The sequence below is a fragment of the Leucopleurus acutus genome, assembly GCF_964270905.1.
Source record: "Leucopleurus acutus genome assembly, chromosome: 8".
Lineage (NCBI taxonomy): Eukaryota > Metazoa > Chordata > Mammalia > Artiodactyla > Delphinidae > Leucopleurus > Leucopleurus acutus.
The window spans coordinates 107,112,030-107,138,690 of record NC_139151.1 but is presented as its reverse complement, the minus strand read 5'-3'; the positions used below and the strand labels follow the sequence as shown (position 1 = coordinate 107,138,690).

Below are 26,661 nucleotides of genomic sequence, written 5' to 3'. Positions count from 1 at the left end.
CCCACTCAGCTTCTCTCTCCACCCAGCCCTGCACACTGCGAGCGCACCCTAAACTCCACCTCCCGGTCCCTTCCTGGGGAAGGCCTGGGGTGGCCTCCTAGCGGCGGGCTCTCCCCGACACCCCTGAATAAAGCTGCTACCCACACACCCTGTTTTGATCTTCTCCGCACCACTTTCCACCATCTGACACCCTATTTGCCTGCCCGATTGTTTATTGATTACGCACCACCACTACCGCGCGTGCGCCCCAAGAGCTGGGATTTTGGTCTGTTTTGTGGGTTGTTGTGGACCCGGCAATCTGTACACCACAGGCTCAGCGTGGGCTGCGCGCCTTTGAAGCCCCATTGGCAGAAGAGGAAACTGAGGCTGGGGATCTAAGCCGCTTGCCCACCACCACCGGTGGGGACGAACCCCCCCCCTCCCCAGCCCCCAGCCTGGGCGGGGCTCCCCGCCCCTTAGGGAGGCTGTGCGCGGGACTGGCCCTCAGCTGTCAATCTCGCGCCCAGCGGCTGCCGAATGGAGCGCGCGGTGGCCCGGAGTCAGCCCAGGGGGTGGGGCGAGGCGTCGCGGCCAATCGCGGGGCGCGAGGGCGCCGGGCCTCACAGGGCCCGTCTCCGATTGGTCACCTGCCATTACGCCACATCTTGGGACGACCGGCCTGGAGCGCGCGAGTAGGAGCGGGTGCGGAGCCGGGCGCGGAGACTGGCGCTCAGGTAAGCGGGCCAGCTGCGCAAGTGTGAGACGCGCGCAGGGGAGCGGGGGGCGAGCAGGTCCGGGGGCGTGCGCAGGTCAGGGGTGGGATGGGTGCGCGCAGGAGCGTGGAGGGGGGCTAGTGCTCTGGCGAGGAGGAGATGCGTGCTCAGGTGGGCAGGGGTGCGTGCGTGCAGGTGAGCAGAGGCCGGAGATCTAGGGGCGCAGGTTGGCCACCCGAAGACGGCCTTTCGGAGATGCTCCGTCCCCCGGTGGTCGGGAGATCCCGGAGGAGCCGGGGCGGAGCCAGGTGGGTGCTTCCTGCGCCGGGTGGGCCGGTTGCTTCCTCGGGTGCCCCGCGTGAGCGGATGCAGTTTTCTGGTGAGGAAACGCGGATAATTTGTCTTTGCTCACCGAGAAGGTGGGAGCAGGTAGCAGGAGACTCTGAATTGCTTTACTAGGAATAGATTAATGGGGGGGGTGAGGGGGGGTCGATGCACGGCGGGCAGGGCAGGGAGTGCTCACAAAAGACCAAACGCTCCCTCTTTTCTTTTCCAGCTTTCCCGACTAACTTAAATAATGATGTATTGCCTCTTTCCTGGACATTTTATAATTTTATGAAAAAGGTTTTTAAGGGTAGGAATTGCTCTGGTGAGATTCCCGACAAAAGGTAAAGAAAGGAGACAGGAAAGTTGGAAATGAGGAATCGTGTTTATCAAAAGTGGTGTGTGAGACCTGTTATTTATAGGGTGTTTCCTGAGTGTCCGGCACTGGGCTGGGTGCTTAGACCTTAATTCTCAGAACAACCTGTGTACTTGGCATTGCCCCCATCTTACAGATGAGGAGACTGAGGCTCCCGAGAGGTGAAGTGACGTGTAGAGTCATGTACTTAGCGGCAGAGCCGGGGTTCAAACCCAGAGATACCGGCTACATGACTTTGGTTTGGGGGGAAGAGCCCCGTAGGCAATGCCTGCATTTAGTAGGGGGGTGGGGGTGGGGATGAGAAGCTGAGAAGCTTGGGGTTTGCAGGGGCCAGGTGGTGGTTGAGCAGCCCCAGGCACCTTGAAGGTCCCCAGGAAGGCGGCAGGAACAGGCCTGAGGAGGATGGAGTTACCCCACCTGCAGGACACTCGCCACTCAAAAACCAGGACGGTTTGCCAGGCAGAAACCCAGAAACAACCATGCACAATTAATTCTTGGAAAACTTCCCACAAAATCCTTTTACGTAACTACTGCTGCTAAAAAAAAAGTGGCAGATTTATGCAGCAAATCTACCTATTTATGTAGAAGATCTACCTAGTAGAAAGCTGCTTTCTAAGATCAGAGAAAGTGAAGAAGCAAACTTACAAAAGAGTTTAGAGGTAAACGAATTTGGGGGGAGAAAAAGGCGGGAGAGTGGGTGTGTATCGTGTGACAAGTAGCTCGTGAGACAATCCGGAGAATACACAGCAAAATTCAGTGACTCCAGGGGCTGGATTGAGGGGATTTGTTGTCTGACTTTCAAACTTCTGTTGCAGTGATGGTGTTACAGTGAGTGTATATTTTGCAACTTTCAAAAAACAGAAACCCTGTACCTGCAGTCAAAGCTGCCATTTACCCTTTCGAATCAGAGGTCATCGTTTCTGGAGTTTCCTTCCAGGGCTCACATGTATTTCTGGAGGCCTCAGAAGCGCCCCAGGAGCGGGTTGCCATGCCCCAGCCAGGACCTCAGCCCTCCCCAGAGAGCCAGGCCAGAGCTGTCCAGTGCCAAGAGCAGCCTCTGCATTTGTCAATTGGGGCTTGTGAATTGCATGCGCCAGTTGAGGGAGTGACCATCGGCAGAGGGCTGGGGGGGGGGATGCAAAAAAGCTGCAGGTGAACCCAAGAATGACCCCCGAAATCACTCCCCTATGCCTTGAGAGCAGATGACCTCCCTGACCCCGGAGAGAGCCACAGATGTTCCCAGAATTGTGGCTCTAAGAACTCCAAGAGCTGTACCAACAACTCATTTCATCGTTGTTAAATTATTTTATTATACAAGTATCCACTAGACAAACTAGGAAAAGGCGGGGCCGGGGGGGGAAGCCCACGTGGATGTCCCACACTACTGAGGGTTTGGGTATACGGCTTTTTGAATAGCTTTTTAGTGATAGACCGTCTTGCGGCTGGCCCTTGTGCTGTAACATACCAGGGAACTTTCTGCCACGGTAAGCTCATTCTTTTTAACAGTTGCTGAGTATTCCCCTGCACCGGTGTGTCAGTGTTTCTCTCACCTGTGGGTTTACACAGCCATCTGTATGTGTCCCAGGATAAATTCGTACAAGTAAATGCTGGGTCAACCTGAAGGTCTACCTGGCCTCTGAAATTGTTCTCCCACCAGGAGAGCAGCTGCCCAACTCTCACCGGTTCTGAATTGTATCATTCCTTTAAGTCCAAGTTGGGGCATGTCTGTATTTTTCAGTGTCTACCACTCCTTGGACTAACAAATTTCCAAAACAGAACCCCTGCTGTTCCGACAACATTCCAACTAAATGTTTCTGTATGTATGTTAGGATAGTACCTGGCGCAGCACTCAGAGAGGTTGGCTCTTGTTATCACTACTCTGAATTTTACTCCACAGCCTCCCAAGTGTGTCACAGAGCCTGGCGTGCACGCAGACCCAGCTCTGTCCCTGTAGGTCTGTGCTAACAACTTGTTCCGCGTTCCTCGCCTCAACCCCCTCATCTGTAAAATGGGCCTAATGATGGCAACTCTCCAGGATTGGGGTGGGAATTCTATGAGCTGATGGGTGCTTGGAGCTTGGTAAATGCTCAATAAATAGTCGTCACCTATGATAGGTTGTATCATCCAGGATCTCACGTTCTTTTAATACCCTGCAGCTTCCCCATCAGGAGTCAGAGCCTGCTTCCCCTCCCCTTGAAAGCTGGTGGGCTTGTGACTCAGTGTAGCCAGATGAATGTGCTGGGCTGACGCAGGGCAGAAAAGGCAGCTCGGGCACCTCCTCCCACTGCCTTGAGTCCGCCATGCTGGGAGGAAGCCCAAGCTAGCCCACACCGAGCGAGCACGTGATGAGCCGCCGCTCCGGGACACCCCAGGCCATAGCTACTTAGCCAGCCTCCCCAGATTCCCAACCCACGGGAACAAAGGACGAAAGACTGTTTTGTTTTGACTGCACCCCTCAGCTTGTGGGATCTTAGTTCCCCGACTGGGGGTTGAACCTGTGCCCTTAGCAGTGAAAGCATGGAGTCCTAACCACTGGACTGCCAGGGAAGTCCTGATAGATTGTTGTTTTAAACCACTACGTTGAGGAGTGATGAGCTGTGCAGTGGGTAACAGAACCCTCTGGGGTTGGGCCTTGCAGGTGCATCCCCCTTAGACCTCTGACAGGCCAAACGTCACCCCGATGCCCTGTGTGAGCCCCACTGAGCCTTCCTGAGGCCTGGGTGGTGCTGGTGGCGGTGTCGGCAGTAGCCGACTCTCTGGGGCGGACTCTGATGGGGCTTGGGTGGGGCTCTGAGCACTTGGCCCCGTGACCTCATTTACCCGACAGAGTAAGTTACTTTGCGGATGAGGAAACCAAACCAGCAGAGAACTGGCAGCCTTGAGGGTGACATCTGGGCCTCCTGGGGGTTCACCGTGCCATCCCATCCCTGCCATGCATCTCCAAATACCAAACCCTCGAGATGCCGAAAGCACTGCCACGGGGCTTAAGCCTTCTGTTGTGTGCGCCCCGGGCTGTCGATGGTGATGTTCTCAGCTATAGAACATTGGAGGCACTCGGCTGGACTGCTCTGCTGTGAGGAGCCCACAGACGTCTCCCCCGCCGGGCCGTGTAGTGGCCAGACTGGCCCCTGAGGTTCTCACCATGATTGCAGGACGCCTTCAGCAAAAACCATCATGGAACGTTGAGGAACGAGATCTATTGCTCATGGGTCCTGTGGGTGCACGCAGCCAGGTTGTGGGTAGAAAGAGGGTGCGGGTGTGGGGCTGGCTCTGCCTTTATGAGGGCGTGAGGGCGGGCTGTCTAGGCTTCACGGGGTCACTCTTTATTGGTGAATTTAAAGCATAGGAACAGGAATTAGGGTGTGGGAAGGGAGCAGCGCGGTTACTCAAGCTGTCAGTCGCTAGGTTACCCCGGACTTCCTGAGTGAGGGCCCTTCGTGGGTTGGGGGACGCCTCGGTCCTTATCTGGTGGTTCTGCTGGTGGCTATGTGTTTATTCAAGGTGGATGGCTTTTGAAATGGACGCTTACTGTCGGGCACTCACACTACATCATCCCAAACCCTCAGGAGAAACATCCCTTTATCTTTGGCCTGTGGAACTCAAAATCCGGCCCAGGGAGCTGACCAGGGTGCCCCCAGGCATTTCCCTGGCTCCTTCCCGGGTGTGGACACGAAACCTCCTTTATCCAGCTTTAACAACAAGCGCAGAACCTCGTGTGTGTTTGTGTGTGTGGCGGGGGGGCTTTGATGCCCCAAGACACTCAGGAAGGTCCCAGGTCCGGTACGTCTGCTGAGAACCAGCCTCCGAGCCCAGATTACTGTCAGTGGTGCCCCGTATTCTTGGGAGCTCACTGGCTCCTAGAACGTGCGGTGGGAACGTGCAGGCTCTAGCGGGGCTTGATCCGGGTCAGTGGCACAAATGGCTTGTAGAAACGGTTCAGAGGCACGTGCGCTGCCTGGCGTGAGTCTGCAAAGAAGCCAGCTTTGGCTCGTTGCTGTTCACCAGCTCCGTGTCTGCCGTGTTAAGGCTCATCTGCAAGACAACTCCTCCCTGAAGCCCTCCATCCTGCTCTGCCCGTTGTTGATCAGTGCTTACTCTTCGGCAGACGGCGTGGGTGCCAGGCAGAGAAGCTGCGTGGTAAGATTGCCTTCTCCTGGGGGATCCCCACCCGTGGGGGCCTCTTGTGCTTTAGAACCCCTAGGCGCTGAGCTTGCGCCTTTCACTTGGTCCCAGCGGCGGGCCTCGAGAAAATACCATCTGGGTCCTTATCTCCCTTTGTTCCCCTGAGTCTCTTCGTGTCCCCTGCAGGACTTTGTTCAGCGGGTTGAAAAGGATCAAGCGGGCCTTGTGGAGCGTGGGAATCTAGCGACTTGAAAGGGGGCGGTTCGAGAAGGAAAACCTGCGTTCTGCCATGAAACCGCTTGGTAAGAGGTTGGAGGTAAGCCCATCTCAGCACTGCTGCTCCTGGGCAAAGGCAGGGATTTTTCAGCTTTGGAGAAGTAGAGGCAGCTGGTCCCTCAGCTCCTGGTATCAATTCTCGTCTGACTCTTAGCAAAACAATAAATTACATCCAGAATGCCACCCTGTGCCCTATTTTCAGCCATCTCCTGCCAAGGATGTTACTTACACCTTTATTAAAAATTCAGTGCTTATGACAGAGGAGTGAATGAGCGCTATTATAAGCTCAGAATAATTATTTGGGCTTGTTTTAATCCCTAGAAGATACGCTTCTTCTTTTCGGCTTTCCACATTTCGTTCTCAGCCTGTACATTTCTGGCCCTTTTGCAACTTTCCAGCACGTTAGATCAGAGTAGCTGCTATGTACCAGGCTCGGTGTTCTGTGTTTTGGGGCTGTAAAGATGGGTGGTCCCCGCCTATAAAGAACTCTTCAGCCTGCCTTGTACATCGCAGATGCTCCACAAACTAACCTGTGTAAATTAACTTATGTGGCTGCAGTTTTCATTACTGAAAAATTGTAAATGAATACACAGTTGTATTAAAGTAATTCATGTTCCCATTTAGAATAAAATCAGTGTTAAGAGGCTTATATATAAAGTGAACAGTTCCGTGACTCATCTCATAGCCTCACTTCCCAGAAGTGAATACTTTTCATTCCCTTAGCTACTTTTGTGTGGTTTTCACCTGCTTCTCTCTAAACCATTTCCTTTCAGCACTCCCAGCTTTACACGGTTCCTTCTATACATCTAGTAGTCAGTCAGTCATCAGAGTTTACACGGTTCTGGCAAAGTTATTATTATTTACTGTTAAGCTAAGTAATGTACTATCATTATGGTTTGGGTGTTTTCCCCCTTTGTATGGCTTTTTAATCTTTCTGGAGTTAATGGCCGCCTCCCTTTTTCCATATACTCAGGTTTCTGTGTATCTATCACTAATTTTTTTCCTGCATGTTTTAACAGAGCCGTCATACATATCAATGATTGTTCTACACACTCGAACACAACAAAATGTGTCATTTCCTTTCCTCCCTCACCCCTGTAGCCATTCGTCTTGTTCCGGTGTGGACCGGTTACTGTCTGATCCACTGCACAGCTGTTCTCTTGGGACTTCCTCTTGTCCTTTCCTTGGGCATTTCTTTAGCAGCTTTCTGGATCCTGTGTCTTCTCTGAATAATAGTTAACCTGGGAATAGAACTGTAGGTTGAAATAAGTTTCCGTCAGAATTTTGAGTTTTCCACCCTTGTTTTCTAGAATCCAGCCTGCTGCTAGTGTGACTCTTAATCCTGGATTTTTTTCTGAAAGCTTTTAAGATCATCTTTTTTTTAATGCCTGATATTTGGAACCTTGACAATTGTGAACTTGTTCTAGACGTGGAGACGTCACTGCTTCCCCCATATTATGACCACTGGTTGGCTTGTATGTTGGTACAAGATGAGTGGCTATGGGTGGGAGAGAGGAATGGAAATGATAAATCGTGTTGGGAGTATGTAGAAAAATTATTAATATGTATGATAGCTCTGTTAGAGCATTCAGAGAAAAAAGTTAGTGATAGATGCGTAGGAACCTTAGAAAATGGAAAAAGTGAGGCAACCATTAACTCCAGGAAAAATAAAAAGTCATATACTGAGGAGGGGACATTTTATAGGAGACCTGAATGAGGAGACCTGTGAAGCGTGTTCTAACCTGAGAAGTAGCGGGTGTCATGAACAAGATAAACCACATTTAAGGATTGGTAGGGAAATCTAGAAAAATGGTACAGATGAACCGGTTTGCAAGGCAGCAATAGAGACACAGATGTAGAGAACAAACGTATGGACACCAAGGGGGGAAGGTGGCAGGGGAGGTGGGGGTAGTGGTGGTGGTGTGATGAACTGGGAGATTGGGATTCACATGTATACACTAATATGTATAAAGTAGATAACTAATAAGAACCTGCTTATAACAAATAAATAAATAAAATTTAAAAAAAAAGGATTGGTAGAGGCCTCCTTGTGCCTGGAGCAGAGGGTATGAAGGGAGAGTGGGGACGAGGGGAGGAAGGAGCACACTGTGGGAGGGTTCTGAGCCACAGGTGTCTGGGTTCACGTAGTAAGAAGGATGTTCTGCTGTCGTTGGAAAATGAATTGAGACAGGCAAGAGCAGAAGTAGGGCCATGTGGGAGGTTATTGCGGGTTCCAGGAGTGAGTCCAAGATGCACTGATCTCTTCCCTGCCTGGAATCTCCCATCTAGGACAAGATAAAGAATAGGTGAATGAAGGAGGCCAGCCCTGTGGGGCCTGTGAACAGTGGCAGGGAGGTGCAGTGTCTGTTTGTCACGGGACGATCTGAACGCAGTGTCTCCTTCCCTCAGGGCCCAATGGCTGCAAAGTCGCAGTCCAACGACCCCAAAACCAAGAGTCCTGGCAGCGTCAGCAAGGCCGCGACCCACGGGCAGTGGGGCCGTGCCTGGTAAGGCTCTCACCCATCTTCCCAGCTAGAAAGTAAAGTGGAATCTCAGTGAGAGGTTGCCAGCCTTTGGGATTTCGTGAACCTATTTAAAAAATTCTTTTTATCAGCAAGACTATCATTAGTAGCAGTTTCCCCTTTTAGAGAGTGAGGAATTACAAGAAGAAACTAAAAACTGATTCCAAGGACAGCTGGTGCCCTTGTACCGCCCTCACTGTGCAGCGCACGGGGGTCATGGTTGTCGAGCCATAGGGTGCTGGGGACTTGGTGAATGTCCCCCATGGCCCGGAACGGGAAGCCTCTGGCCACCTGGGTTGTGAAAAGCCTTCTGCCTTTCGTGCCCTGGGCCCTGGGCTTTCTGGGGGTGCCCACGGGTCTGTCAGCCTTCAGACTGCTTACGGTGGAGCATGCAGGTGGGGTGCCTTCCCCAGGCAGTGGGGGCCTTTGCGCTGCGAGCTGACAACCTTCTCTTGGGAAGCGCTGGCGGGTTTGCACGTGGAGCAGAGCATCCCGTGCGTCGGGTCGGAGGGTCAGGAGGGCGCCACGTGACCTACCGTCCGTCCGCCCCACAGGGAGGTGGACTGGTTTTCCCTGGCAAGCGTCACCTTCCTGCTGCTGTTTGCACCCTTCATCGTGTACTATTTCATCATGGCCTGCGACCAGTACAGCTGCTCCCTGACGGCCCCCTTGGTGGACATCGCCACCGGGCGGGCTCGACTCTCGGACATCTGGGCCAAGACGCCACCTGTGACGACGAAAGCGGCCCAGATCTACGTGGCATGGGTCACGTTCCAGGTCAGCCCTCCCGGCCACCGGCCACCATGGGCGGGGCTCCGCCTCTGCAGAGCGTCCCCTCCTGCCGGGACAGTCCTGGCCCCTTGTCAGGGGTGGAGTCCTGGCTCAAACTGGTGTCCTCATTCCCGGGACCCAGCAGGGAATCACCTGCAGCCCGACGGACTTAGCGCTGTCTTCAGATCAAGGGCACCTGGTGGCATTTCAGTGTCCGACTCACTTTCCGCTGAGCCTCCTTGAGGTTCAGGGCTGTGCCCAGCCCTGTGGGGACCTGCTGAGCGGGAAGCAGGACCCCGTGGCAAAGCGTGAGGGCGTGGCCCACCAGGGAAGCCCCACGCACAATGGGGAGCTTATCCTAAAGGGCCGTTCTCGGTCTCAGCAAAGCCAAGGCTGTGTCCCCTGCAGGTGGTTGCACAGACCTGTCCAAGGACAGCCTTGGCTCTGCTGTGACCCCACTGGCCTCCCAACCAGAAGGAGTTCATCAGAAGGCTGTCTGCACCATGAACTTGGTGAGCAGGTGGTGTTTTATTATCTGAACCCAGGAGGTTTCCAGGGAAACGGTGCTGTGAGATGCCACCCCCTCCCCGCCCTGGGGTTTCCTGTTCTAAAGGAAGACTTTGACCACTACTAGCTGTTTCTCCCCACATTCCCAGCTTTCGAGCTTCAGATTCCCTCTCATTTCAGGTCTCTTGGTCCCTTTGGGTAAAAAGTGATTCAGAGCAGCGAGAGTCACAGTAGCCTAAAGGCAGAAACAGCCCACGTGTCCATCGACAGTTATGGACACACACAATCCATCCACGTGGTGGCATGGTGTTCTGCCATAAAAAGGAATGAAGGTCTGACACAGGCTGCAGCGTGGACGGACCTTCAGAACACGATGCTCAGTGAAAGAAATTAGCAACAAAGGGATACATCCTGTCTGATTCTTTTATGTGAAAAGTCCAGGACAGGCAAATCCATAGGGACAGAAAGTGGGTTAGTGGTTGTCAGGGGCTGGTGGGCAGGGGCCGAGGGGAGTGACTGCTTACGGGTGTGGGGTTCCCTTTGGAGGGGGTGAAACTGTTCTCTAATTAGACATTGGGGAGGGCTGCACGAGCTTGGGAGCGCACTGAACACTTTCGGCGAACCCTTCCAAAGGGTGAGTCGTCCAGAATGTGAACTAGTGGGTTCTCCCGACGGGAGTGGCCGAGTCCCGTGGGGAGACGGCTTGGGCGCTCTGAGCAGTGATGAGTTTCCTGTTCAGGGCCCCCTTCAAAGCCCGCAGTCAGCCTGCAGCCAGAGCTCCCGGAGCTATAGACTCTCCTGGAAGAAATAACTGGCTATGAGTAGGCTCTCTCCCGTTCCTTCGGCACCTCCCCGTTTATCATCTGGGTTAACAAAGCAAGGCTGTGTCGAAGCACAGCAGGCCCCCAGCTCACAGGGGATTCAGCGGAAGATCTCTGTGTCTCAGGTGCTTCTGTACGTGCTGCTTCCTGACTTCTGCCACAAGTTTCTGCCGGGCTACGTGGGGGGCGTTCAGGAGGGCGCCATGACTCCTGCAGGTGAGCTGGGCCCCGCCCCTGCTGCCCACCACCCGTGCCAGCTCTGCCCTCCCTTCATCTCACGAGGCCTCCCCCCAGCCCCGCCCCCACGCAGCTGCCATCCCAAAGGCTGCCCCCAGACAAAGTAAAAACTTTGCTTGGGAATTTCCACACCCCGGGACCGCCCCAGATTCGAGGTGGGAAGTCACCTTCTCAGTCGGAACGGAATGCGCCCTGCCCCACGCTGGCTGTGTAGCCGGGCTCATGGAGCTTCTCCCCGGCGGCGACGCTTCGAGTCCCCCAGGGGCACCTGGTGGGACGGGGCTTTTGTTAAGGGGTCCTTGGGGCTGCCTGGCCCATTCATTCCCCGCAGTCACTGAGACCCCACCCCAGCACACAGAGAGCACCTGGTCCCTCAGGGAGGCTGCTGGGTCCCCCGCCAGGTACCCTAGGGGACGCTCGTCCGCTTCTGCTGTAGCTCAGCCCCAGCCTCCGGCAAACTGCAGGCTGGTGACTCCGCCTCTGGCTGGTTCCAGACATCCTGCACCCTCTCACCCTTCCAGGAACTCGGCAAGCAGGAGCGGTTAGTCCCCAGCTCACAGCGTGAGGTGTGCCGCGGGCATTTTGACCCTAGGGGCCCGAATGGCAGCAGCAGCTGACTGGCTGTCAAGCCTGGGGTCTGGGGACCCCGGCAGCTGAGGCCCAGAAAGGCGGCAGGGCCGGAGCCAGGAGCTGTTGCAGCTGGGAGAGCGCCTCCAATCTTCCCTCTTCCCTCCGCAGGAATCGTCAACAAGTATGAGATCAACGGCCTGCAAGCCTGGCTCATCACGCATCTCCTCTGGTTTCTTAATTCCTACCTCCTCGCCTGCTTCTCTCCCACCATCATCTTTGACAACTGGATCCCGCTGCTCTGGTGTGCCAACATTCTGGGCTACGCCGTCTCCACCTTCGCCATGATCAAGGGCTACTTCTTCCCCACCGACGCCCGAGACTGGTACGTCCTCAGCGGCCGGTCGAGCCCAAGGTGGAGAGTAGGTGCCTTTTTCTGTTACCTTGGGCTGGGAGGTTGCAGAGCCCTGAGGACTGAGAATCCTTGAAGGAGGAGCTTAAGGGAACCTGATGGACTCTGGGAAGCATCCTTTCCAAATATCTGGGTGGCTTCTCCTGCCTTAGGGAGGATGCAGTTGAAGACGGCCGAGTCCATCTCTGGTGGCCGAGCTGTGTCGTGTAGGGCTGTCAGGGAGCAGGGGGGTGGAAAAGGCGTATTCTGGTCGGGTGGCAAGGACAGTCCATCACCTCTTTTTCTGGAACGTCAATGTGGCCTGAAACAGTCTTAGTGAGGAGTCCTGTTTTTTCAGTGGCTTTAATGTAAGAACTTCCCAGGGAGAGCCTTACTGATGGGTGTCCATTCTCACGGGGCCCTGGGTTGGATAGTTATCAACCATGCATCCATCTCTCCTTCATCTCTCCATCTATCCAGTTCTTCGTCCATTCATCCACCCACACATCCACCCATCTGTCCATCCATCCACCCATCCACCCATCCATTCATCCATCCATCTCCCCATCCAACCACCTACCCATCTATCCATCCCCCATCCCTTCCTCCAACCCTCCCTCCCTCCCTCCCTTCCTGTCTCCCTGTATCCATCCATTCACCCATGCACCCATTCATCCAGCCCATTCATCCATCCATCCACTTATCCCCCCATCCCACCCTCCCCACCTCCTTCCATCCGTCCATTCATCAAGAGATGTTTGTTGGGTTCCTCCTGTAGACAGGTGTAGGCAGTGGGGCTTTAGGTGTAAACAAGATTCTTATTCTCGGGGTGCTTACATTTTAGTTTGGGGGTCCAAATGAAAATAAAGTATGTTTCCTTTAACTGTTACACCTAAACTCTTAGGAAATGTGTTTGGTTGGTGGTACTTTGAGCCTGTGTGATTTTTTTATCAAATAGTGAGGCTGGTCTTCTAGGACTCATGGAACTCATTTTCTCTGCTTTATAATCACATCCCCTATTGTAGACTTTGTATATTTGGCTTCTTTCTACTTAACCTACCTGAGGGAAATGGACACGAAAATATGTTTCTCTAACTAGCACAGAAATCCCTGTGTATGTACAGCAAGTTATACTTAATGAAGGTCTCCACAAGGGTTATCATGGCTGATTCTCTGATCGCTCCTGGAGAGGGCTATAGGTCAGGTAACCAAGGTAACGAAACATTCAACTTGCCCAGCAAGGGATGGGTGTGGGCCCTGGAGCCAGGCGCTCGGCTCTGAGCAGCACGCTTTCTTTCACATCTACCTCGACATCACGTATAACTCCACTTGCCCACGGGAGACCCGAATGCCCTGTGAGTCTTTCAGAATAAAATCTCTGTCCAGTCGAGCCAGTTGGGCGGCTCAGCTGTGCTGTGCCTCCAGGGAGCCTGGAGTGGGGAGGGAGGACCCTGGGTGCTGGCCCAAGGGAGGTGCACAGATACAATCGCCCCACCTTCCCTGGAACAGAGCGAGCAACTCAAGGGCCAGAGGCGAACGTGGAGCAAAGCACTGAGTCTGCGGGGAGGGAGGGAGGCTGACGCGACCTCTGCCTGCCGCATCCCCACAGTTCACGGCAGGTCTCCCCCCAGGTCGTCTCTCTTGGGCCTGCCGTACCCAGGCTGGGCTGGGCACCTGTGTCCGTGCCAGCCGAGTAGGCCACTTGTGAGATGCGCTTGTTCACGACACGCATCTGTTCTTTGTATTTTAAAGCAAATTCACAGGCAATTTCCTTTACAACTACATGATGGGCGTTGAGTTTAACCCCCGAATCGGGGAGTGGTTTGACTTCAAGCTCTTCTTCAATGGACGCCCCGGGATCGTCGCCTGGACCCTCATCAACCTGTCCTTCGCAGCCAAGCAGCAGGAGCTCTACGGCCACGTGACCAACTCCATGGTCTTGGTCAACGTCCTGCAGGTAGCCTCTCTGTGGCCCAGGGGGGTGGGAGCTCTGACACCCGGTGGGCGCTGGGGAAGCCTGAAAGCCAGATGGTTTTCAAAAGACCGTAATCTGCCGCCTTTACGTGGGGATCGGCCCCCTTCCCATGTGTCTCTGGTCAGTACACGGCCGCTCCTGTGTTGCAGGCCATCTATGTGCTGGACTTCTTTTGGAACGAAACCTGGTACCTGAAAACCATTGACATCTGCCACGACCACTTTGGGTGGTACCTGGGCTGGGGGGACTGCGTCTGGCTGCCGTACCTCTACACGTTGCAGGTGAGAAGCAGGGGCAGGGAGCCCCCTGTGATGCATGCCCAGCACGGCAGCACACTGAGCTGTAAGGTCCCCGGGCACCCCCAGCGCTGCCCTCGGAGCAGACACAGCTGAGCACATGCCGAGCCTTGTCGTCACCCAAGTGTCTGTTTTTTTGGGGGGTGTGGGGTGGCGCCAGAACCTGGAGAAGGGAGGCTGCTCCCCTGTCTTAGGAAGAAGAGAAGGCTTAGTGTACGAGTCAGCACAGGCCACTGTAACAAATGCCACGGACCAGGCGGCATAAACAACAGGGTTCATTGTCTCCAGTCCTGAGGCTGGAATCCGAGACCCAGGTGTGGGCAGGGCTGGTCCTCCTGAGGCCTCTCTCCTCGGCGTGTAGACGGCCGTCTCCTCACTGTGTCCTCACAGGATCGTCCCTTTGTGTGTGTCTGTGTCCTGACCTCCTCTTATAAGAACACCAGTCCTGTGGGATCAGGACCCACCCTAGTGGCCGCATTTTACCTTCCTCACCTCTTGAAAGAAAGACATGCAACTCCAAAGACAGTCACATTCTGGGATGCTGGGTGTCAGGACTCCGACATGTGAATCTGGGGGACACAGCTCAGCCCATAGACTGAGAGAAGATGATACAGAGTAAACTTTGGGTCAAAAGAAATGCTTTGGGGGATCTGGGTGGATGGAGGTGGGTATTTGTATTCATGTGTGTTCAGATCTCAAGACCGAAAGGATGAGAGGCCTTCTTTCCCTCCGTCATTTGCATTTAAGCTTTGAGTATGTACACGCAAGAGTGGAGGAGATGCAGGGGGCCCTGCGCTCTCGGAGCTCACAGCTGGGAGGGAAAGTCCCTGACACAGGCAGTCCAGTGCGGGGAGGGGGAGCTGGACAGGAAGTGGGGTGCTGACCCCTGAGAGAGGGCCAAGGAGGAGCCCCCAGCCAGCAGGTGGGGGTCACAGCCAGGCTGAGAGCAGAATGATGAGTCTGAGGGTAAGAACATTCCAGAAAGGTGGAGTGGGGACTATATCAGGGTGGGGGGGGAGGGCAGAGGGGGACATTTAAGGCACGAGACAGTTCAGCGTGGCTGGGACACAGGACGTGGGGGTGGCAGGAAGCCTTGCCCAATTGGAGGCTGGAGGATCAGAGGCCAGCACCGCGTGGGAGGCCTACAAGAGGGGAGTGTTCCAGGCGAGAAGAGGATGCTGGGGGTTGGGGGGCACAGGCTCCGGGGAAAGTTCCCACGAGTAGTGAATCAGGCCGGGTCCCCAGGAGAGCCTCAGCACACGCTGCAGAGTCGAGGGTAGAAACCTTGACTGGGGAACCTGAGGGACCTGGGTTTGCACCTCTGTAGGGCTGCCAGCCGGGGGAGGGGGCCTTGAACTCGTCCCTGAGCATCTCTGAGAAAGCAGGGCGGACGTCACCTCTGTTAGGGCTGGGCATCCTCGTTCCTGCACCCGCCGTGTTCTGAGGCTGTTGGGGAATAGGGGCGAGGCCTCATCATGAACCCGCCCGCACCCCTCCCAGCTCACAGAGGACAGCCCTGCTTTCCTCTGCATGGCACGCGGGCTCCTGTGTAGGGTGGCTGCTTCAGAGGCCTGGCCAGATGCCCACCTGCCCGTTCTGTGAGCAGGTATGAAGAGGTGTGGCGGTGGGGGAAAGAGCGGGTTCTAGGGCACTTGAGTGGTTAGCAGTGGCCTGCCTTAAACAGGACGTGCAGGAGTGGAGAGGACCAATGCTAACAGACCTTGTCGGCTGGCCCGGATGTGCGCAGGCAGGTGGTGAGTGGTTGCAGCCAGTCCTGCAGGCGGTGATAACGGGGCCCATGGTACCTGGCTGATGACCCTGTGCAGCAGCGTGAAACAGGATCACTGGGAGAGCAGGAAAATCACAGCAGAGTGAGCAGACTTGAGGGGAGAGGGCCCTGGGCTGGGGGCCACAAGTCCTGGACTCTGGTCCCTACGCTGGATCCTCTGGACGGACCCTCTGGACTCATTCCTCTGCTTGGCTGGTTGCAGGCTCACTGGTTCCCTGATTTTGTGAACACCATTTTCCAAGCACGCAGAGCATTAGCAGTAGATCACACACACACACACACACACACATGTATGTGTGTTTATTTGATTATGTGACTCTGGTGCATTCAAGTCCAGAATCTTCAGGGCAGCCAGCAGGCTGGAGGTCCAGGGAAGGGTTGGTACCGCAGCTGGGTCTGCAGGCCGTCCGCTGGTGGAATTCGCTCTTATTTCAGGGATTCTTTCATTCTTGGGGCCTTCCGCCGATTAGACGAGGCTTACCTACATTGCAGAGGGTGGTCTGCTTCACTCAGTCTAGTTGGAAACATTAATCCCATCTAAAAAATACCTTCGTGGGGCTTTCCTGGTGGCGCAGTGGTTGGGAGTCCACCTGCCGATGCAGGGGACGCGGGTTCGTGCCCCGGTCCGGGAGGATCCCACATGCCGCGGAACGGCTGGGCCCCTGAGCCGTGGCCCCTGAGCTGTGGCCACTGAGCCTGCGCGTCCGGAGCCTGTGCTCCACGACGGGAGAGGCCACGGCAGTGAGAGGCCCGCGTACCGCAAAAAAAAAAAAAAAAATTCGTAACGTTTGACCAAGTGTCTGGGTCCCGTGGCCTAGCCAATGTGACACATTAAATTAACCATCACAATATTATATTCAAATAATCCTTGTAATATTGTTATATAATATGTATACTATATATGATACACATGTGTATGTATGTACGTGTAGACAGACAGATAGATAGGAAGGCAGCTAGGTGGGTAGGTAGGTGGACGTGCAGATTTGCATAGTTACCTGTCTGATCCCACAGCAACCCTCCGGGGCAGGCGCTTCTATTTACAGGAGAGGAAACCGAGGCAGGGCACGGGGGCAGCCGGTCAGGTGCGCAGCAGGGCTTTGAACCCAGGCCATGCTCCCGAGCCCGCGGTCCCGCTCAGCCCGCTGACCCCTCCCGCTCGCCCTGCAGGGTCTGTACCTGGTGTACCACCCCGTGCAGCTGTCCACCCGCTACTCCCTGGGCGTCCTGCTGCTGGGCCTGCTGGGCTACTACATCTTCCGGATGGCCAACCATCAGAAGGACCTTTTCCGCCGCACGGACGGGCGCTGCCTGATCTGGGGCAGGAAGCCCAGGGTCATCGAGTGCTCCTTCACGTCGGCCGATGAGCAGAAGCACCACAGCAAGCTGCTGGTGTCCGGCTTCTGGGGCGTGGCCCGCCACTTCAACTACACCGGCGACCTGATGGGCAGCCTGGCGTACTGCCTGGCCTGCGGCGGCGGCCACCTCCTGCCCTACTTCTACATCATCTACATGGCCATCCTGCTTACCCACCGCTGCCTGCGGGACGAGCACCGCTGTGCTAACAAGTACGGCCGCGACTGGGAGCGCTACACGGCCGCCGTGCCTTACCGCCTGCTGCCCGGAATCTTCTAAAGGGCCACCCCGGGAGGAGCCCCCAGCGGGGCAGGGAGGAGAGCTGGAGTCAGGTCCGCTGGGGAAGCGGGATCTCTGCGCCGCACTCCAGGAGCCTCTGCGTCCTCACCTGTAAGACGCAAACAGCCCGGCACTTGTCCTGAGTGGAATTCTGGGGGCTTACACCGACTGCCTTCTCGCCAGCAGAAGTGACCAGCTTTCTCCGTGCAGTGTCCCCAGGGTGGGAGGATGACCTGGCTGGCTCGCAGATGACGCTGTTTCTTCTCTGGGGTCTGAGCCGCCCGCTGCCCAGACAGCAGGAGTCCGACACTGAACGGGATGTCTTCCAGCCCCCGTGGTCAGCCCTGCCCTTACTCTTGCTAAATAAAGTAGAAGTGGACACGTAAGCTGTGGCAGTTATCAATTGACGGCCTCTCAGCCCCAGGTGCAGCCCTGCATCACCTGCTCTGCGGTAGTGAGCTGCGCCCTTCAGACTTCTCTCCTTCGCACGTGCACCTCGTTACGTTTGTCTGTAGAGGGCGCTAAGGGATGCTGCGTGAGTAGGGGCATCTTCTGGTTCTGGTTCTTGTACATACTTGGCCCAAGCCACCCAGAGAACTTGGCCACACCATCCGGGGGCCTCACCCAAGCCTTCCCCAAGGAGACCTGGACCCCCAGCCTCGGGGACGGGACACCCTTCACGTGTTTTCTTACCTTGGGCAAACTCCTTGACCCGTAGGTATTCTGGGTTTTTTTTTTTTTCAATTTACTTATTTATCTTTGGCTGCGTTGGGTCTTCATTGCTGCGCGCGGGCTTTCTCTAGTTGCGGCGAGTGGGGGCTACTCTTCATTGCAGTGCACGGGCTTCTCATTGCAGTGGCTTCTCTTGTTGCGGAGCACGGGTTCTAGGCGCGCAGGCTTCAATAGTTGTGGCACGCGGGCTTCAGTAGTGGTGGCTTGTGGGCTCTAGAGTGCAGGCTCAGTAGTTGCAGGCTTAGCGCACGGGCTTAGTTGCTCCGTGACACGTGGGATCTTCCCGGACAAGGGCTCAAACCCATGTCCCCTGCATTGGCAGGTGGATTCTTAACGACTGTGCCACCAGGGAAGTCCCCACAGGTATTCTTGACGGCTCTCTTTAGACGTTATGCCCTAGTAGAGTTAATAATTCTTTATTCAGGTGTATCTGGGACGTATTGCAGGTTTAGTTCCAGACCTCCCCAATAAAGCGATTATCACAATAAAGCAAATCACACAAGTTTTTTGGCTTCCCAGTGCGTAGAAAAGTTAGGTTTACACGATCCTGTACTCTTTTAAGTATGAAATAGCATTGTCTTAAAAGACAGTGCATACACCTTGATTTAAAAAAGCTTTATTGCTAAAAAATGCCAAAACGATGACCGTGGTAACATCACAGGTCACTGATCACAGATCACCGTTAACAAATAGAAAAGTTTGAAGTACTGCCAGAAACGCCAAGATGTGACACAGAGACGCAGAGTGAGCAAATGCTATTGGAAAAGTGGCACCGGTAGACTTGCTGGATGCAGGGTCGCCAGAAACCTTCAGTCTGTAAAAAGCGTGATTATCTGCGAAGCACGATGAAGTAGATGTGCCTGTTTTAAACTTTCCCTGTTCAGACTTCCTTGTGGTTTGTCTCCCAGTGGGCCCTGGCCATAGACAAGGGCTCAGTTTCTGGTGTGTAGAGGCGATGCCCGGGGAACTTTGGATCAGATGCTTGGGTCCTGCCTCAAAGCTTTGGGTACCGATCACGGGATTCAGGGGCGGGCTCCACACTTTCCCCACCGTTGGCCCTCTGTTGGGGCCACTCTTGTGCTGGGTGTGAGAATCCATTCCGTTTGCCAAAGGAAGAAATTCCAGTCTGGCCGCCTGCCCCCAACAAGAGAGCGGAGAAGCACAACGATGGCAGTGCTAGGCTTGCTTCACACCTGGAGGAACCGAGGACTGGAGTGTGCTGGGGGCCCCGCTCCTTGGGCAGGGAGGGCCGGTGCAGGGCAATGCCTCCCCTGCTCAGTCTACAACTGGTTGAGCAAAGACAGGCGGCCTCCTGCGCAGCCAGGAGGGGACCGGAGCTTGGGGCCCACCTGGGCCGACTTAAGAGCCGTGATTTTCCGATGCTGGTGCCCCACCCCTGCCCGTGGAGCTCATGGGTCAAAGGGGGTCCCAGGTGTTTGTAGTGTCACCAGCCACACAAGTGGTTTGAGTACCAAGGCCAGAGCAGTGAACTCCCACCGGGATGGCGCTGAGTGCGGTGGGCCCCGCCGTTTCCTCCCAGTCACTGTGTGAATTCGTTTTAAGGAGGCTGGAGGGTGGTGGCTGTGAGCGCACCTGGCTTCCCTATTCAACAGCTGTGTGACCCCGGCCAGGCAATTTCCCTCTCTGTGCTTTGTTGTCCTTGTTTGAAAACTAAGGGCGATGATTGTCTTCTTGCCTTGTGTGACGTTCCTCAGCCAGACTTCCTGGGAGAGCTCTGGGTTCGAACCTTGGATCTGCCTCTCAGTTTGCCAAGTTTCGTTCGCGTGTTAGCGTCTTGGAGCTGGGCTGCGCTTTGACCTGTTTTGTTCCGCGTGCTCAGCTAACGCAGTGAGGCAGGGCGCCCCGTGCCATAGGGTAGGTTTATCTGCCCTCCCTCACCTCCTCTGCATGTGGATGAAGCCCGGTGCCCCCTCTCCGGGCAAGCCCTGGGGAGCCCGGAGCTCCACCTTTGTGCATGGTGAGGTTGGCATAGGTGGTGGGGGGAAAGGATGGTCCACACCGGAGACGCGCTGCCCACGGCGATGGGCTTGGCTTCACTGCTATCTTCAGGGAGAGCTATCCCAGGAGGGACAGAGGCCTGGGGGTGTTCCTCCAGTTCTTGGCGCTCTCCTACCTGGATGTGGGTGTTGTTTCGATCATGAGAAGGCAGGCCAGGCAGTGACCCAGCCAGGTTCTCTGGGTGAGAGGCTGAGTTGAATAGAATATGCAAGATCAAGATGTAAGTCCACCCCGCACGCTTCTTTTCTAGAAAGGGCAGGTCGTTCTCACACTGCACAGCCACACGCTGCCCCTCACCAGACTCAGATCTCCACATCTACTGGGAAAGATGTCGAAAGCATGCCCTGGAGTGTCACGTGGGCAGACGTGATTGGGAGGCAGGGACGGGATGGCTTCAGTGGGCGCCAGAAATTCAGTGCCCCACGTGTGGCTGTCCACCAGTGACCCACACACAGACCTGCTCATGCCGCCAGTTCCCTGTCCTGGGAATACAGGCAGGCCTTGGAGATTGGTGTAGGGCCAGCTCACTCACCTGGACAAACAGGGACGTGAAAAGAGCTCTCGGTGAGAGGCAGGTAACCAGGGAAGCTCAGAGCTCTCGGTGAGAGGCAGGTAACCAGGGAAGCTCAGAGCTCTCGGTGAGAGGCAGGTAACCAGGGAAGCTCAGAGCTCTCGGTGAGAGGCGGGTAACCAGGGAAGCTCACCTGGTTAGGGTCTTAAAGCCTTCTCAAAACTTCACGGATCAGCAACTCCCACGTCTCCCCCAGAAGTTGCTCTCAGGTGATGGCAAGTCCAGACCCGCACGTGGAATTATCCCTCTCTCATCCAACCGGCCTGTACTCCTGCAGGCTATCCTGCAGAAGGCATCCGGCATCTGACCACTCCCTACCGTCTCTGTGCTGAGCCTGTCCCAGCCCCGCCCTGTCTCGACAGCAAGAGGAGCCCCAGCACTGGTTTCGTGGCCTCTGGCCTCTCGGCCCCAACCTGTTCTTAGCACAGCGCAACAGTCAGACTTGTCCTGTTAAGGTGTGAGAGTCAGAGCATGTCACCGCTCTGCTCGGAACTCCTCAAGGCCTCCTGTCACTCACAATAAACATCAACGTCATTTCCAGAACCTAAGGTTTGCCTCGCTCCTTCTCCCACATTTGCCCAGCGACAGCCATGCCGGCCGCCTCGCTGGCCCTCCAAGGCCCCAGGGCTTTTGCACAGGCTGTTTCCTTTGCCTGGAACACTCTTCCCCTTGGCATCCGTCTGGTCCCTCAACAACCTCCTAGACGTGGCTTAAATATCACCTTCACAGGGAAGCCTTCCTCACACACTCATCCCAGGACTCTGCTTGGCTTTTCTTCATAGAACCTACTCTCCAGTTACAGATTATAAATTACCAATTTATCTTGCTTATCTGTCTCCCCCACAAGAACACAAGATCAGTGAGGGTAAATTTCTGATTATTTTGTTCCCAGATGTATCCGCAGCCCCAGAACGCCATCTGCCCCGTGTCAGCAGCTCTTCCAGCTTCTACTGTGCACCCACCACCGCTGTGAGAACCTTACATATACTCTCTGACCCTCACAATAACCCAGCTACTAAATACTATCGTCATCACCCCCATTTTATAGGTGGTGAAACCGAGGCACAGATGGACAGTGGGACCTGCCCAAGGTTCCATGCTGATACGTTGCAGAGCTGGAACTCAAACTCCATCTGGCGCCAGAGTCTGTGCTCATTACCACCTCCCCTAGAGCTTCATCTCCTCTTGCTCTACTTGTTAAATAACTAGAAAGCCTGTGTCTTGAAGCAGGGCTGGGCCAGAGGCAAAGCTTTCCACCAGTGCTTTCAAGGACTTTGGGTTGCGACCCACTCATGGGTCATCAAGTCATCCCCAGGGTTATGTATTATCTGTCGCCGTGTTATAAGTGACCCCTAAACTGAGTGGCTTAAACCAACAATAAACATCATCTCATGCAGCTTCTGAGGTTTAGGCATCCAGAGGCGGCTTAGCAGGGGGTCCTGGCTCAGCGTCTCTCATGGTGTTGCAGGCAAGGCGTTGGCTAAGGCTGCATCATCTGAAGGCTCGACCGAGGCTGGAAGACTTTCTCCCAAGGCAGCTCCTTGTGTATTTGGCAACTGGTGCCGGCTGTTGGCTGGAGGCCTCAGCTCCTCACCACGTGGGCCTCTCCACAGGCTGCTTGGATATCCACACAACACGGCGGCCCCCACGGTGGGTGATCCCAGACACACAATGTCCTTTATGCCGAACCTCGCAAGTCCTGCTCCCCCACTTCCGAGATATTCCATTGGTTACACAAGTCAGCACCTTTCAACACGGGAGGGGGCTACACAGGGGCTACCAACAGCCAGGGGGGCATCTCAGAGGCTGCCTGCCATAGGTGACTTGACAATAAAGGAACCTGCAAAAGTCCCTGGAGAGGGGTGCCTCACTGATGGTGGCATGTCTGATGGGTGGCAGAGCTCCACTAAGAGGCAAGAGCGTGGGCCTCGTCAGCTTCCCCAGGCCGCACCTTCCCACTGAGGTCCAGGGCTTCTCGTGGTTTGTAGCTCCTGCCTGGCTCTGCTTTCTGGCCTAGCACCTAGGTTGTTCTCAACACCCGTTGCTTGATGAACTTGATGCAAAGACGAGGACGAGAATGTGGCAGGTTCAGCTAAGAACATGGGAGGCTGGGGACTTCGCTGGTGGTCTAGTGGTGAAGAATCTGCCTTGCAGTGCAGGGGACACAGGTTCCATTCCTGGTCAGGGAACTATGATCCCACATGCCGCGGGGCGACTAAGCCTGCGTGCCACACCTACTGAGCTTGCGCGCCTCAACTAGAGCCCGTGTGCCGCAAACCACAGAGCCTACGTGCTCTGGAACCCGCGCGCCACAATCGCTGAGATTGTCCTCAGTTCTTTTCATTCTTTTTTCTTTATTCTGCTCTGCAGTAGTTATTGCCACTATTTTATCTTCCAGGTCACTTATTCATTTTTTCCGCCTCAGTTATTCTGCTATTGATTTCTTCTAGAGAATTTTTAATTTCATTTATTGTGTTGTTCATCAGTGTTTGTTTGCTCTTTAGTTCTTCTAGTTCCTTGTTAAATGTCTCTGTATTTTCCCCATTCTGTTTCCAAGAGTTTGGATCATCTTTACTATCATTACTCTGCATTCCTTCTCAGGTAGACTGCCTGTTTCCTCTTCATTTGTTTGGTCTGGTGGGTTTTTACTTTGCTCCTTCATCTGCTGTGTGTTTCTCTGTCTTCTCATTTGCTTAACTTACTGTGTTGGGGTCTCCATTTCACAGGCTGCAGGTTCATAGCTCCCGTTGTTTTCGGTGTCTGCTCCCAGTGGGTAAGGTTGGTTCAGTGGGTTGTGTAGGCTTCCTGGTGGAGGGGACTGGTGCCTGTGTTCTGGTGGATGAGGCTGGATCTTGTCTTTCTGGTGGGCAGGACCACGTCCATTCGTGTGTTTTGGGGTGTCTCTGAACTTAGTATGATTTTAGGCAGCCTCTCTGCTGATGGGTGGGGTTGCGTTCCTGTCTTGCTAGTTGTTTGGCATAGGGTGTCCAGCACTGTAGCTTGCTGGTCGTTGAGTGGAGCTGGGTTTTAGCGTTGAGATGGAGTTCTCTGGGAGAGCTTTCACTGTTTGATATTACGTGGAGCCTGGAGGTCTCTGGTGGTTCAGTGTCCTGAACTTGGCTCTCCCACCTCAGAGGCTCAGGCCTGACACCCGGCCGGAGCACCAAGACCCTGTCAGCCACACGGCTCAGAAGAAAAGGGAGAAAAAGAAAGAAAAATAAATAAATGAATAGAATAAAGTTATTAAAATAGAAAAAAATTATTAAAAATAAGAAAGTAATAAAAAAAAGAAAGAGAGAAAGAAAGAAGAGAGCGAACAAACTGAAAACCAAATCCTCCAATGCTAACAAGCGCTAAAAACTACACTAAAAACCCAAAAAACAAACAACAAAAGATGGACAGTCAGAACCCCAGGACAAATGGCAAAAGCAAAGCTATACAGACAAAATCACACAAAGAAGCACACACACAAGAGGAGAAAAGGGAAAAAAGAAAAGATATTTATAAAATAAAAAAAGGAAGAGAGTAACCAAATCAATAAATCTACCAACGATAATAAGCTCTAAATCCTAAACTAAGATAAACATAAAACCAGAAACAAATTAGATGCAGAAAGCAAACCCCAAGTGTACAGTTGTTCCCAAAGTCCTCCCCCTCAATTTGGGATGATTTGTTGTCTGTTCAGGTATTCCACAGATGCAGGTACATCAAGTTGATGGTGGAGCTTTAATCCGCTGCTCCTGAGGCTGCTGGGAGAGATTTCCCTTTCTCTTCTCTGTTCGCACAGCTCCCGGGGTTCAGCTTTGTATAGGCCCCGCCTCTGCATGTAGGTCACCTGAGGGCGTCTTTTGGGAAGCCTGAGGTCTTCTGCCAGCATTCAGTAGGTGTTCTGTAGGGGTTGTTCCACATGTAGATGTAGATTTGATGTATTTGTGGGGAGGAAGGTGATCTCCACGTCTTACTCCTCCACCGTTTGAAGGCACAAACAGGCCATTATCAATAAAAATTTTTTAAATTAAGAATTAATAAATGCAGACTTTTGGGTCAGATGAATACCCAAATGGAGAAAAATGAATCTTGACTCCAGCTCACATCATACAAAACAAAACACAACTGAGATGTAAAAGGTAAACCAATAAAATCTTCTTTAAAAATAAAAGAGAATCATCTTGGTTAGGCAAAGATTTCTTAAAAAGGACAGTGAAACAATAAGGTCCTGCTGTATAGCATAAGGAACTATATTCAATATCCTGTGATAAACCATAATGGAAAAGAATATAAAAAGGAATGCATATATATGTATAACTGAATCACTTTGCTGTACAGCAGAAATTATACAACACTGTAAATCAACTATACTTCAATAAAATAAATTTTTAAAAAATATAGAAATAGGAAAAAAAAGGACAGTGAAGGACTAACCACAAAAAAAGAAAAGAAACTGGATTTCAGTGAAATTAAGAGCTTCTTTTAATATTACTCAGCCATGAAAAGAAACGAAATTGTGTTATTTGTAGCGAGGTGGATGGACCTAGAGTCTGTCATACAGAGTGAAGTAAGTCAGAAAGAGAAAAACAAATACCGTGTGCTAACACATGTATATGGAATCTAAAAAATAAAAAAGGTCATGAAGAACCTAGGGGCAAGACAGGAATAAAGACACAGACCTACTAGAGAACGGACTTGAGGATATGGGGAGGGGGAAGGGTGAGCTGGGACAAAGCGAGAGAGAGGCATGGACATATATACACTACCAAACGTAAGGTAGATAGCTAGTGGGAAGCAGCCGCATAGCACAGGGAGATCAGCTCGGCGCTTTGTGACCACCTAGAGGGGTGGGATAGGGAGGGTGGGAGGGAGGGAGACGCAAGAGGGAGGAGATATGGGAACATATGTATATGTGTAACTGATTCACTTTGTGATACAGCAGAAACTAACACACCATTGTAAAGCAACTATACTCCAATAAAGATGCTAAAAAAAAGAAAAAGAGCTTCTTTTCATCAAAAGGGAGCATTCAGAGAGTGAAAAGGCAATTCACAAGGAGGGAAAAGGTATTTGCAACGATGCTCCTCCCACTGGAGGACTCATGGACAGAATATATAAGGGACTCCTACAAATCACTAAGACGGTGATTGGCAAGCTGATTTGTATCAAGGAGGAAGAGACTTGAACAAAATGACCAATAACCATATGAAAATGTGCTCAGCATCCTTAGTGGTCAGGAAAATGCAGATGAAACCACTTCCCCCTGGATGGCAAAGGTGAACGGGCTCAGAAGCCCACCTGTTGGTGAGTGTGCAGCCCCTGGCACTTCCGCCCCTGGGATGGGGGTGCAGGTTAGAACGGCCCCTTGGGGGAAAGAGTCTGGTAGCATCTCTTAAAGCCGAGCGTCTGCGTCCCCTGGACGCAGCTCCCCTTGGCCGAGTTGGACTGCCAGGGACAAAGCGTCTGTACTCACAAGAGTGTTCACAGCGGCATTGCTCATAAACAGTGAAAGAACCCGAAAGTCAGTCCGCAGTAGAGTGGGTGACCAAGGTACAGCACACGGCAAACCCCCTGCCGCGGGGGCTACAGCGCACGGGAGACTCCCGTGCACGCTGGTGAGCGGAGGAAGCCGGACCCAGGAGCAAACACTCTCAGAATTCCAAGGTCAGGCCAGCTGCACGATGGCACCAGGAGACAGAGGACGGTTACCTCTAGGAGTGGGTGACCGATGTGGCGGGGGCAGGGCAGCTGTCCCAGGAACCAGAAACACCTGCATCTCCATCCCGTTACACAAGGGCAGCGAATGTCAAAGTCCTCCCGGTGTGCCCGTAAGGCCACGAACTTCATTATCTGTACAAAGTCACAAAGCCCAGGGGCTAAATTCTGAGCAGCATTCACCACGCACGTACACGTAAAGTCCATCCCCTGCAGCCACTCGCTCCCCCTCACCCGACCCTACCAGACGGGCCTGTGCGTCCAGGCGGCCGTTCGGAGGCATTCATGGAGATGGCATTAGAATCTTCACTCTGGACCCAGGGAAGCGAGTCTGT

The 26,661-nt window shown here is 53.7% G+C and overlaps 1 protein-coding gene across 3 annotated transcripts; it reads left to right on the top strand.

The window, feature by feature from the left end:
* Nucleotides 1–650: 650 nt before the first annotated feature.
* On the top strand, nt 651–17,675 carry DHCR7 (7-dehydrocholesterol reductase). 3 transcript variants are annotated; one of them, XM_082844168.1, is made up of 10 exons: nt 677–713; nt 5,398–5,529; nt 5,701–5,830; nt 8,200–8,297; nt 8,867–9,089; nt 10,537–10,627; nt 11,387–11,600; nt 13,359–13,563; nt 13,731–13,862; nt 16,837–17,675. In XM_082844168.1, exons 3-10 carry the CDS (start codon nt 5,804–5,806, stop codon nt 17,299–17,301), a joined length of 1,455 nt encoding a protein of 484 aa, XP_082700294.1. In that variant the 5' UTR covers nt 677–713; nt 5,398–5,529; nt 5,701–5,803; the 3' UTR covers nt 17,302–17,675. The 3 variants fall into 3 exon arrangements, with proteins under 3 accessions (XP_082700296.1, XP_082700294.1, XP_082700295.1); XM_082844169.1 differs by having other exon boundaries at nt 695–713; nt 5,419–5,529; XM_082844170.1 differs by lacking the exon at nt 5,398–5,529 and having other exon boundaries at nt 651–713.
* The last annotated feature ends 8,986 nt before the right edge of the window (nt 17,676–26,661 follow it).

Bases quoted from the DNA above. Each gene is read 5' to 3' on its own strand.
- DHCR7 (XM_082844170.1), top strand. From the start codon at position 5,804: ATGAAACCGCTTGGTAAGAGGTTGGAG. The intron at 5,831-8,199 runs GTAAGCCCATCT...TCCTTCCCTCAG, and splicing joins CGCTTGGTAAGAGGTTGGAG to GGCCCAATGGCTGCAAAGTC. The intron at 13,564-13,730 runs GTAGCCTCTCTG...CCTGTGTTGCAG, and splicing joins TCTTGGTCAACGTCCTGCAG to GCCATCTATGTGCTGGACTT.